Here is a 12,105-nt window from a genome sequence, read left to right as displayed (position 1 = left end):
AAAGGTTGGGAAACACTGCACTATAATATCCACTGTTGGAGGCAGCAATGCTTCTAAATACCAGTTGCTGCTACGCACAGTTCCTACTTGCAGGTTTCCCATAGGCATCTGGTTGGCTGCTGTGAGAAGAAAATGCTGGACTTAGATGGGCCACTGGCCTGATCCAGCAGCTTCCTGTGTACAGTGGTACCTCGGGTTACAGACGCTTCAGGTTACAGACTCCACTAACCCAGAAATAGTACCTTGGGTTAAGAACTTTGCTTCAGGGTGAGAACAGAAATCGCATGGCGGCAGCAGGAGGCCCCATTAGCTAAAGTGGTATCTCAGGTTAAGAATAGTTTCAGGTTAAGAACGGACCTCCAGAACAAATTAAGTACTTAACCCGAGGTACCCCTGCATTTTAAACATTCCATGTATAAAATGACCCCCAACTTTAAATTTAAAAAATTTTGGGGAAAATATACACGGAAAAATACAGTAATTTCATTTTCTATTTTGCTCCATGTGTTGTCCATACAACCTGCAACCCACCAGGTTTTGCACAGCCCCACCAGCCAGATATGGCAGTCCTTTACTAAGTCCTTAAAGTTCCCTCCCCCCCCGCCTGCCTTGGACTGCAAAACCAGGGTTGATGTCTAGGCCCTGGCAGGCCACCCTAAACGTCAATGAATGGCCAACTAGATGTCTTTGGGAAGCCCACAAGCAGGACACGAGGGCAATAGCTCTGTCATGGTGTACCCCAGCTACTGGTATTCAGAATCATACTGGCTTTGATCCTGGAGGTAGTATATCATTGTCTTGGCTAATAGCCATGGATAGCCTTGTTCTGTTGTATGAATTTGTCCAAACCTGACAGGAGCACGTCAGCAATAGCTCACACGGCTTCAGTTAACTCTTTATTCAAAGAAGCAAGGCAGCTCAGGAGGCCAGGCCTAGTGAGCAAAGCAACTCGTCCCGATAAAACTTGCTCCTATGAGGCAGTTGTGGGGACTGAAGGTCCCTGCCTTCCCACTACTCCCTAAGTTTCCTCCTCTCCGATTCCCTCCCAAGCAATCTGAGGCTCCTTCGTCTTACCGGTCTTTGTTCCACCATCATCATACCTCTTTGGATTCTGGGAAACCGGAGGGGAGGGGAGCTGGTTGCAGCAGAAGTGGGGGACAGCCCAGCCTCCTCATGAGCCTGACACGTTGCTGCCTCTTGGCCCCACTCCTCTCCAGCCTCTGGTTCTGGAGTGCTCTCTGTCACAGACTCTTCCTGCTCACTAAACCCTGTTGCTTCTTCAGCTTCTGCCAGCCTCCTCCTTCCAGTCTGCTCCCTCTTCTCCCAACTGGTGCCTCCAGCCAGTCCATCACAAAACCCCTTGTAAAATTGTAGGGCAGTAGCTTAGTGGCAGAGCTTTTGCTTTGCAGTCAGAAGGTTCCCAGGTTCAATCTCCAACATCTCCAGGTACACCTTGGAATGTCCCATTCCTGAATACCTGGAGAGCCACTGCCAGTCAGTATAGGCAGTACTGAACTTGGTGGACCAATGGCCTGACTGTACAAGGCAGCTTCTGTGTTCCCAAAGACTGTGTGATTCTGAGTGCAAATGCCTACTGTGTCCGTACACACACAATCAAAATGCTGATTTCTGCGGCAAATCTTGCCTGTTGTCGTTTAGTCGTGTCCGACTCTTTTTGACCCCATGGACCACAGCACACCAGGCACTCCTGTCTTCCACTACCTCCCACAGTTTGGTCAAACTCATGCTGGTAGCTTCAAGAACACTGTCCAACCATCTCCTCCTCCGTCGTCCCCTTCTCCTTCTGCCCTCCATCTTTCCCAACATCAGGGTCTTTTCCAGGGAGTCTTCTCTTCTCATGAGGTGGCTAAAGTACTGGAGCCTCAGCTTCAGGATCTGTCCTTCCAGTGAGCACTCGGGGCTGATTTCTGTAAGAATGGATCGGTTTGATCTTCTTGCAGTCCATGGGACTCTCAAGAGTCTCCTCCAGCACCGTAATTCAAAAGCATCAGTTCTTCGGCGATCAGCCTTCTTTATGGTCCAGCTCTCACTTCCATACATCACTACAAATCTTGCCTACTTACAGTTAATTCTCAGAAATGATTTCCCCCTCTTTTCCACAGATTGTTATGGATTTCAAACATCCGGATGGACATGCCGCAGCAGTTATGCTGCCTCAGCGTAGCTTGCTGGTAATGTCTGGAGAATCTAGATACCTCTGGACCCATGGGTAGGTGTTGACAGTCAGAAGTTAATGATATTACATGCATAAAAGTGGCAGAGCAGACTGGCGGCAGACTTCCCTTCTTGTTTCTTTAGCAGTCACCAGTTAATGATGATAATCCATTTGCCGTTTTTTGGTTATTTACAGCAGGTCTAGGGAGTCTGTGGTCTTCCAAATGACCCTGGACTCCAACTCCCATCCTCCCTGATCATTGGCCATGCTGGCAGGGGCTGATGGGAGTCGGAGTCCAACAACAGCTGGAATACCACAAGTTCTCCACTCATGAGGAATAGACGTGATAGGCAGGGACGTGGGCCCTTTGAAGAGATGCCCATTTATGTTGGCTTTAGAAACCAGGCTAGATGTTATAGGATAACTAAAAATGGTGAGGTAGTGTGCACGGGTATGTGGTTTTTAGGTCTGCTTTGTTCAAACTCGCAAAGCAATGATATGATTTGCTGCAGTTTATTCTGCCACGGCTGAACTTGGCTCAGCAGCATAGAAGTCAATAACAGGCTGAGCGCTTGACTTGCTGGGAGTCAAGTGCTGATGACTTTTCAAGTCAGCAATTCTGAGGGGCTCTCAACTGGTCCCCTGGACAGATATATCGCCTCTCCATGGCAAATTCTGCATTAATGAAGCTTGTTTATCAAGTTGAGGGGGGAAAGGCTGGACATGAGAAAGATTTGGAGTTTTCCCTGAGGAAGCTCAAACAGACTGTAGAGAGGGATACTTGGGCAACATAGTTCCCAAGATTCCTTTTCCTGTACCAGACAGATTTATTCATTATGTTACGATCCCACCAATCCTCCCGGGTGCTCGAGAATGGTATTTATGGGTCTTTCCTCCCACTTTCATTCTCTCAGCCACCGTGTGAGGTAGATTAAATAGAGAGGCAGCCTCTTGCCCAAAGAGAACATCATGGCTGATCAGGGATTTGAACCCAGGCTCCTTTGAGGCACTATCCAGGGCATTGCCCTTGCCCTGAAAGGTCTGCATTGTGGGCATTCCTTTTGTCAATATCAAGGTCCGTAAATAATTTCAGCAAATGAGATATGCAGATCCAAGAGGGACCTGCAGCAATATGTTGTAGTGCACAGTAATTCAATTTAGCCCGGCAATGTCATAGTCTCGAACTCTGAAGAGCAGGAGGAACCAGCTGTCTCTGGGGGGCTGTTGTACCCCCAACTAGGCAAGCTTCTGATGCTGGTGTTTCAAGAGCTGGTGGCCCGAAACCTGCAGAGCCTGAGATGAGTCGTCCCCCCAGGTACATAGACGTTTAGACCCTTGTCTCATTATTTCACAGGTTTCCATGAACCATTTCATCTAATATGTTTGTCATGTGTGGTGAGCCAGTGTGGTGTAGTGGTTAAGAGCGGTAGTCTCGTAATCTGGGGAACTGGGTTCGAGTCTCCGCTCCTCCACATGCGGCTGCTGGGTAACCTTGGGCTAGTCACACTTCTCTGAAGTCTCTCAGCCCCACTCACTCACAGAGTGTTTGTTGTGGGGGAGGAAGGGAAAGGAGAATGTTAGCCGCTTTGAGATTCCTTCGGGTAGTGATAAAGCGGGATATCAAATCCAAACTCTTCTTCTTCCTCATGTTAGATAATAATAATAATCCTAGCTTCTGTTTTGTTTTAAAGCATCACACCTAGGAAGTTTGACATTGTTCAAGCATCTGAAGGACAGAAAATTGGAGCCGTCACTGCTGACATTGGAGATTTAACCTTGAATAAGAGAGGGGAAAGGACATCTTTCACTTTCAGAAAAGTGAGGAGAAGCCCTTGCAATTGCTGTAAGTTCCAGTTATTCAGATGTAAACAATGGAGCTCGTTGGGTCCCACTCCTTTAAGGCCATAGTTCCCCCCACTTAGCCCTCAGCTCTTAAAGGCATGGCTGGATTAACTGCTCCTCATTAAACCTTGTGCCATGTTCATTCTACACTTGTACGGAATCAAATGCTCATGGCAGTTCTGACTCTGTGGAACTCCCTGCCCATTGATACCAGACCAGCACCTTAACCATACTGTTTTTGTCACCTGCTAAACAATTTCTTTTTCTTCAGGCAAGTCTGGCCATCTATGTAAAGTCAACATATATTTTAATGAGTGATTTACTTTAGAGTGAGTATTTTAACTGCAGATCTTATTTATAATTTTTAAATTATTTGGGGTCAATTTGTTTTCAACTTCTGACTTTTATCAGCAATATTAATGTATATTTTATGCAAACCGTTTTTACAGTTAAGCAGCATGTGAATTCTGTAGAAGAAATGCATTTTAAAAAAGCAAGCTTCAACATGCCTTGCTTAGGCTACAGCATCTTGGGACGCTTACCAAGTATTGCAGCAGTAGGCAACGTGGTACCCTGCAGATATTGCGGACTGCAACTCTGGCCTTCCTCGCCATTGACCATGCTGCTGTCCAGGCTGATGGGTGTTGTAGTACGGCAACATCTGGAGGGCACCATATAATCTATCCCTCCTGTATCCCAGGAGGGTCAGGCACTCATCTCTGGGCTCTGCTGGCCTCCGGTTGTGGAACAAGCTGTCTTGGCAATATGGGAGCCCCAAAGGAATAAACTAGGGCTGAGTGGAAGGTCTATGAGAGCTAACAGCCTGCAGTAGGGGCACTTCTTCCCTCTTCTCTGGATATTCTTTCCAACCATGCCCTAGGGCGTGACAAGTGGTGACCACTACATTCCTACTGGTCCCATCCTCCTCCCTACTTCCATGACTCTCCTGGGGCTCTTTCAACTTGTCATGGATCACCCAGTGCCAGTGGCGTAGCGTGGGTTCTCTGCACCCGGGGCAAGGCACGTAATTTGCGCCCCCTAACCCGGGGCAAGGGGGACACGGGTGGCGCTGTGGGCTAAAGCCTCAGCGCCTAGGGCTTGCCGATCGAAAGGTCGGCGGTTCGAATCCCCGCGGCGGGGTGCGCGCCCGCTGCTCGGTCCCAGCGCCTGCCCACCTAGCAGTTCGAAAGCACCCCCGGGGGCAAGTAGATAAATAGGTACCGCTTACCAGCGGGAAGGTAAACGGCGTTCCGTGTGCGGCTCTGGCTCGCCAGAGCAGCGTTGTCACGCTGGCCACGTGACCCGGAAGTGTCTCCGGACAGCGCTGGCCCCCGGCCAATAGATGTGAGATGGGTGCACAAACCCCAGAGTCTGTCAAGACTGGCCCGTACGGGCAGGGGTACCTTTACCTTTACCTTTAACCCGGGGCAAGGCAAGTAATTTGCGCCCCCTAACCCGTGGATTTTAGCACTCGAGTCTCTTCCGCGCCCCCCAGATGTTGCGCCAGGTGCAGCAGGCCCCCCTGCACCCCCCACGCTACACCACTGCTCCCACCACAAGTCTTCAGGACAGCCTTCCGAAGGCTGGCGCGGGGAGAAGGTCTCTCCGCCCCACCGCCAGCCTTCGGAGGAGGTCCGAGGACAGTGGGGTTCCTGCTTCCTCGAGGAGGGCTGGCCAAACGCGCGCCCCCAAATGTTGCGCCCGGTGCGGCCGGCACCCCTGGCACCCCCCACGCTACGCCACTGCCCAGTGCTGATCCATTTCCTCTGCAAACCTTAATGCTGTCCCTTCCAAAGCTCACCCTCTCTGATTGGATGGGTGGAGCAGCAGCAGTAGGTGAGCAGTTAGATTCCTGCCCTTTTGACTGGGTCTGGGTTTTTATTCCTTGGTTGGTCTGCTGCTGCTACACAATATTGATTTCACCCGGAAATAACCTTTTTTCTTTGTTGTCTCCTTTTAAAAACAAACCACTACCCCTTCTTCTCGGCTAGCGACAAATTTGTCTTTGAAAGTGCAGCAGGAGTAAGCAATATTTCCCACCTTTTAGCCTCCAGAAAGCATTCCTGTGGCCAAAAAACACCCTTTAGAACAGAACGAGCACCTTAATCAAAGTAAGGCTTTTGAGTCGAGCATAGCTCTAGCAGTTCAGACAGTTTTGCAAAAAGCATATGATCGATGTGTTCTGAGAAAAAAAAAAAGATTTTTGATTTGCTTCTTATGGTGTAAACTTTGGGAATTGCTGTTAAGGTTTGTTGCCACATCGGCACACCTAGGGAGGGTGGTTCTATGTAGTCACTCAATAAAAGTTTGGGCTTTTTGTTGCTGGTGCTACGCCACACCCTGAAGCATCCTGTCTTCGCTCTTATTTAAACTTGTACGATGCAGTTGTACCATTTATGCATGCAACGTGGTGCAGATATAGCATGGAAACCATGGTTTGCAAATTGAGACCCAGCCTAGGGGCACACACTCACTCTCTCCTCCCCTGCTCCTCTGCCCAAAGAGAAGTCTTCCTTCCCTTCCTATCTCAACATGAAAAGTTTTGAAGAGTTATTTGTGCACTGGTGCTAACTACGCAACAGTTTATTCTAACCATGGTTCTCTTTTGAGCCAGAATTTGGTATTATGGTTTCATTTGAACCATTAACTTCGGTGCAGTGTAACTTTAAACCATGGTTAATGTTGACAGTTACATGCAGACATGTAAAGTGAGTCTTTGTAATCAGGCTTATAGGGTTGCTAATCTTCCCTTCCAGTAGAAGCCCCTTACGCCTTGAGAGATGGCACTCCAAAAGATCCCCAGAATTTTGGAGGGTGTATAGGGGGCTCAAAGTACAAGGGGTAGGATCTGGAAAGCCCCTATGCATGGGTAGAAGACTTCTAGTGTTTTGGATCCTAGCCATAGAGTTTTTCAGATACAGTTCCTAGGTTGTAAACCTAGGTCTAGTAACTATGCCTATACCATACTCTTGTACCCTGATCCTCTTAGAGTATCTCAGTTTAAACTGTTTAAACAGTTTAAACAAAGAGATATACCTTTTAGTTCAGTGTTTCCCAGACTTGAGTCTCCAGCTAGCTAGCAAGACCAGTGGATGATGGGCATTGTAGTCCAAAAAGAGCTGGAGACCCAAGTTTGAGAAACACTGATTTAGTTCATCAAATGTATAGATTAGTGTAGATCACTAACTAGGTAATAGATGTGCCATTATAAATTCAATTCAATTCAATTTTAAAACTGAAACTCAGAATGTGCAATTTGGTTTGCGGTTTTCAAAATTCTCTGTTAATCCAAAATGGACCGCTCTGGTTCGGAGCACTGTGTTCTGTTTACAGACAAATAAATCCTTATCCTTTCCTACCCTGCAGCTTATCCTTCTGTGTGTGACAGTCAGCGTAAGGACACGGAGCCCTCCTTCCCGGATAATGAGAGTGAAGCCTCGAAGCTAGAAGAAAAGTATGTCCACGAGGTGTATGAAGGGATTGCCACGCACTTCAGTAGCACAAGACACAGCCCATGGCCGCGAGTCGTTGAATTCCTGAAGACTTTGCCGTGTGGGGCTGTTGTGGCTGATGTCGGCTGTGGCAATGGAAAGTATTTAGGAGTCCGCAAAGACTTACATATGGTAAGGAACTATGTGGTTTCAGTCCTCCTTGCTTTGAAGGGGATAGTTAACCTATCAGAATTGCATCTCCTGTGGCATTTTTCCTGCATGGAAAGCTTTCTCTCCCTTTTTCTTTTTCTTTCTCCTCCTTTCCCTTCCCTCCCAAAAAGGTCCCACAAAGTGACTTACAACACAGTAGTTCAGTTTCAAATACATAGGCTGGAATCAGGGGGAGGAGCCTGTGACTAATGTTTCCAATCCCTCAGATGGCGATTCTGACTTTTATTTGGCTTTGGAAGGTCACCTGAGTTGAGCCAATATTCAAACAGGCCATTCAAAATGATAAAGAGTTCCTAAAGCCCAATAAAGCCGTTGTAACAACTGTGGCATGTGTCAGAACCAGGCCAGGGTTGTGGGTGGCTGAATCTGAAACCTGGAGCATGTGCTTGTCGGATTTTTAAGCCTCAGTCAGAGGAAACTGGCCACTCTCCAGGCACCCGGCTTAAGATCCTTGCTGACCTCCCCGTCTGCGTCTCCCGGCAGGATACAGGCAAGGTCACTATCGGCAATCCCACTCAGCGTGAGAGGGACACACCACTCTTCCCTCCTCCCTGCCTCCCCCAGGGAGGGGAAAGAGACAGACAGAAATCTATTTACATGTCTTTATTTCTGTTATTGCAGCAGTACAGAGAAACGCGTCTGTACTCATCAGACTCCAACAGCAGAGAGAGATATAAACTCCACCCCTGTACTTCCAGTACAGGTCAGATGACACTCTGAGCTAACATCCGGTGCTCAGTACAGTGAATAGACTGTCCCTTTGTTCCCATGGTACAGTCCCAAACATCAACATCCTGTTTCGCTTTGCAGCCACCTGCAGCTCGCTCTCGCATTGCTGCTTTTCCGTAACAGTGCTTGCCATCACGGTGGGATCCTGGCTGTCAGTTCCTGGCACTGGCTGTAATGCACTCAGTTGCAAATTATGGATGTGGAGAGGCAAATTGGCACTCGCTTTTGAGATGAATAAAAATGAACAGTATCCCTTTATCTTTGAGTGAACTCGTTCCTTCCTCCTCCTTTGAATTGCAGGGCTGCTTTCCATGGTGCTGAAACTCCTGGCTTCTCTTTCTTGTCCAGAGTCCACCAGCACAAAGCCAGCAGGGGCAGCTGTAGCATCTTGCCTCCTGGTGGGGACAGAGATATGGATCAGGACACTTATACTGCCTGCTGTTACCACCAGTGTTTCACATCGCTGCTCTCCGTAGAAGCCCATCAAGCCTGTGCAGAAACAATTGTTGTAGCTTCTTAGGCTTGGCCATAGACCTAGACTTCTGCAGTTCTTGGTTCCAGCTGGGGATCCCCCTGAAATTGTGCCCCCAAGTCCCAGCTTGGCTTTTCCACTGCCTTGAAGTTTTTCCTCTCCAGTGTGTCCTGAAACTGCTGCATCTGCATTTTGACAACTAAATTTTGCCATTACAAGCCTAACCGGTTTGGTCGACTGTGCCTGGATTCATGCTATATTACCATATAATGATACCTGAGGTTATATGTAATATTCCCAAGAAAAGTCAAGAAAATGTGATAACACAGAGAGCAAAGTTCCATCCCCCCACTTTCAGGCAGCGCTTGAAGATTAAAACCCCAGGAGAGCTGCTTCAGCTGTAGAGTACTTTTCACAGTTGCTGTTCAAAGTACAAAGCCAGAGGGGGGGGGGAAGACAAAGTAGAGCAAGGGTAGGCAATCTGTGGCCTTTCACATTTTGATGGACTTCAACCCCCATAATCCCTGGCCGCTGGTTGAGGTCCCCTGAAGGGCACAGGTTCCCTACCCCTGCTCCCAGAGCAAAGGTGACCAATTTCTGTTGAGAAAACAGAAATTGGTCACCTTTGCTCTGGGAGCAGCGGTAGGGAACCTGGGCCCTTCAGGGGACCTCAACCAGAGGAACCACATTGCCTTCCAAACCATTGTCAAGTCAATAACAACAACAACAACAACAACAACAACAACAACAACATAATAATAATAATAATAATTGTACCCCGCCACTCTGGGTGGCTTCCAACAAAGATTAAAAATACATCAAAATGTCACACATTAAAAACAGCCTTCAGTTGTTTTCTAAATGTCAGGTAGTTGTTTATCTCTTTGACATCTGATGGATGGATGGATGGATTCCACAGGGTATAACTTTGCTTCTCGCAGCGAGGAAACCGCCAGAAGGCCCTCGGCGCTGGACCTCAGTGTCCGGGCAGAATGATGGGGGGGGTGGAGACGCTCCTTCAGGTATACTGGGCCAAGGCCGTTTAGAGCTTTAAAGGTCAACACCAACACTTTGAATTGTGCTTGGAAATGTACTGGGAACCAATGTAGGTCTTTCAAGACCGGTGTTATGTGGTCTCGGCTGCTGCCCCCAGTCACCAGTCTAGCTGCCATATTCTGGATTAATTGCAGTTTCCGGGTCACCTTCAAAGGTAGCCCCACGTAGAGCACATTGCAGTAGTCCAAGTGGGAGATAACTAGAGCATACACAACTCTGGCGAGACAGTCTGTGGGCAGGTAAGAGCTTCATAGCTCTAATAAAAAGGAGCTTAGACATTGCCAAGGAATTACATGCACAGTTCAGAGCCGTGAAACATGACATTGTGGAAGAAAATCCCTCACTTTCATTACTGCACTGGGGGCGAAACGTTAACCCCGCACTGATTGAAAGTAGGTAGATTGCCAGGGGCCAGTTAAAATTGCTTTGTAGGGCAGATATGGCCCCGTGGGTTGTGAGCTAGAATCATAGAATCATAGAGTTGGAAGAGACCACAAGGGCCATCGAGTCCAACCCCCTGCCAAGCAGGAAACACCGCTGGCCACCGCTGCTTTAGAGCACAAACCCTGCATGCACAAATGTGTTTCTGTGGTCTTCTTTCGGGTGTCCTTAGTTTGGAATATTCCAGGAACTTTCATCAGCTCAGCACATAGTGAAACGATGGAACTTGCTCCCACAGGAAACAGTGATGACCACTAACCTAGATGGCTTTAAAGGACAGATGCATGAAGGCAGTGGCGTAGCGTGGGGGGTGCAGGGAGGCCGGCCGCAACATCTGGGGGTTAGGGTTAGGGGGCGCAAATCCACGGGTTAGGGGGCGCAAATTACTTGCCTTGCCCCGGGTGCTGACAACCCACGCTACGCCACTGCATGAAGGGAAGGGTAATCAATGGGCTACTTGCCATTTTGACTGTGTTCTGCCTCCACAGTTAGAGGCAGCAATGCTTCGGAATGCTTCTTGCTGGAAACCACAGGAGAGTAGAGAGTAGAGAGTCTTGTGCTTGAATCCTGCTTTGGGGTTTCTCTGTTCAGTTTCTGTTAATTGATTCTCATGGGAACTTGCAGATTCTGGCTTCACACAATTAACTCAAGGCAGTGTCAATTTACTGTTGGCAGAAAGCCAAGGTCTGCTTGACCTAGAAACTGCTTACTCTGATTGGTTAACGACCAGCACTCAACTCTGTTATCTGGGAATGCTAGCACAGTTTGGTGTTAGGTGTGTTAGGAGTAAAAGTGCTGTGTATGGTTATGAGAGAGAGGGAGAAAGAAAGGATTTATTTTGCTTTGTTTTGTATGCAGAAACTCTGCTGGTTTTATTTTTACTTTTAATAAATCCTGTAAATAGTTATTCTGAGTCTAGCTGACTAGTCATTTCCACCTCGACTAGCTTCTTCGCTGTGCAGGAAAACTCTGCTACGTTTGGGCTAAAGCTATTAGGGCTATGCCTGACACTTCAAAGTTCCATGATTCTCATAGGTATCTGGTCAGCCACTATCAGAATACAGTTCTGGACTGGACGGGCCACTGGCCTGATCCATCAGACGCTTCTGAAGTTCAGTCGACATATCTGAAGTCTTCCACTGGCCTCCCTCTTATGATGGTGGCCTATTTGGCTTCTGCCAGTGTAGCTGGTCTTCTACCAAATCCTATGGCATCTCAGCTGATAGACCCTAGCCTTAAGATTGCTCCCTACGAGTAATAAAATGTTAACTGGCACACAATTTGAAAGCCACTTTTAGACAGTAAGCAGACCCCAAGCTGACTTGCTCCTGAAGAGGCCAAGGGAAGCTTTATTGTTGCTTAACTTTCTCCCTCTTCACAGCAATCCGTCATTAAGATTTGTCTCTCCAGCAAGCTCTCTCATTCAGGAACTGGCGTCTGCAATGTAGTTAATATCCCAAATCAACTAATAATTATTTTCAGGCTACAACATTCAGGCATAAACACGCCCACTTATAAATCAGTAGATTCCTTCTGGTTAAAAATAAATTGCCTGAAGCAGATGCATTATAATTCCAGACAGGGAATTATAATAGGAACTTTTATTTTATCAGTGAGCAGAAAGAAGGGAGATAAACATGCCTGCCAGTTATAACGATGATAATAATAAGCATACATCAGGTTGCTCCACTATTATTGCAGCATCCCCGGCAACATCACAACGGCTC

The 12,105-nt window shown here is 47.7% G+C and overlaps 1 protein-coding gene across 5 annotated transcripts in view; it reads left to right on the top strand.

The window, feature by feature from the left end:
• ALKBH8 (alkB homolog 8, tRNA methyltransferase) overlaps window positions 1-12,105 on the top strand; it is a gene marked incomplete at its 5' end in the record, with an annotated part of 65,249 nt that overhangs the window by 46,656 nt on the left and 6,488 nt on the right. For all 5 annotated transcript variants that reach the window (XM_082219258.1, XM_082219257.1, XM_082219259.1 and 2 more), the window contains 3 exons: window positions 2,124-2,230; window positions 3,868-4,019; window positions 7,385-7,641. In XM_082219258.1, the coding sequence (XP_082075384.1) occupies window positions 2,124-2,230; window positions 3,868-4,019; window positions 7,385-7,641 (516 nt within the window). The remainder of the gene's footprint in view (window positions 1-2,123; window positions 2,231-3,867; window positions 4,020-7,384; window positions 7,642-12,105) is intronic.

Source organism: Podarcis vaucheri, assembly GCF_965113315.1.
Source record: "Podarcis vaucheri genome assembly, chromosome: 4".
NCBI lineage: Eukaryota > Metazoa > Chordata > Lepidosauria > Squamata > Lacertidae > Podarcis > Podarcis vaucheri.
Note: the sequence above shows the minus strand (reverse complement) of the source record. Positions and strands in the feature narration are given on the sequence as shown.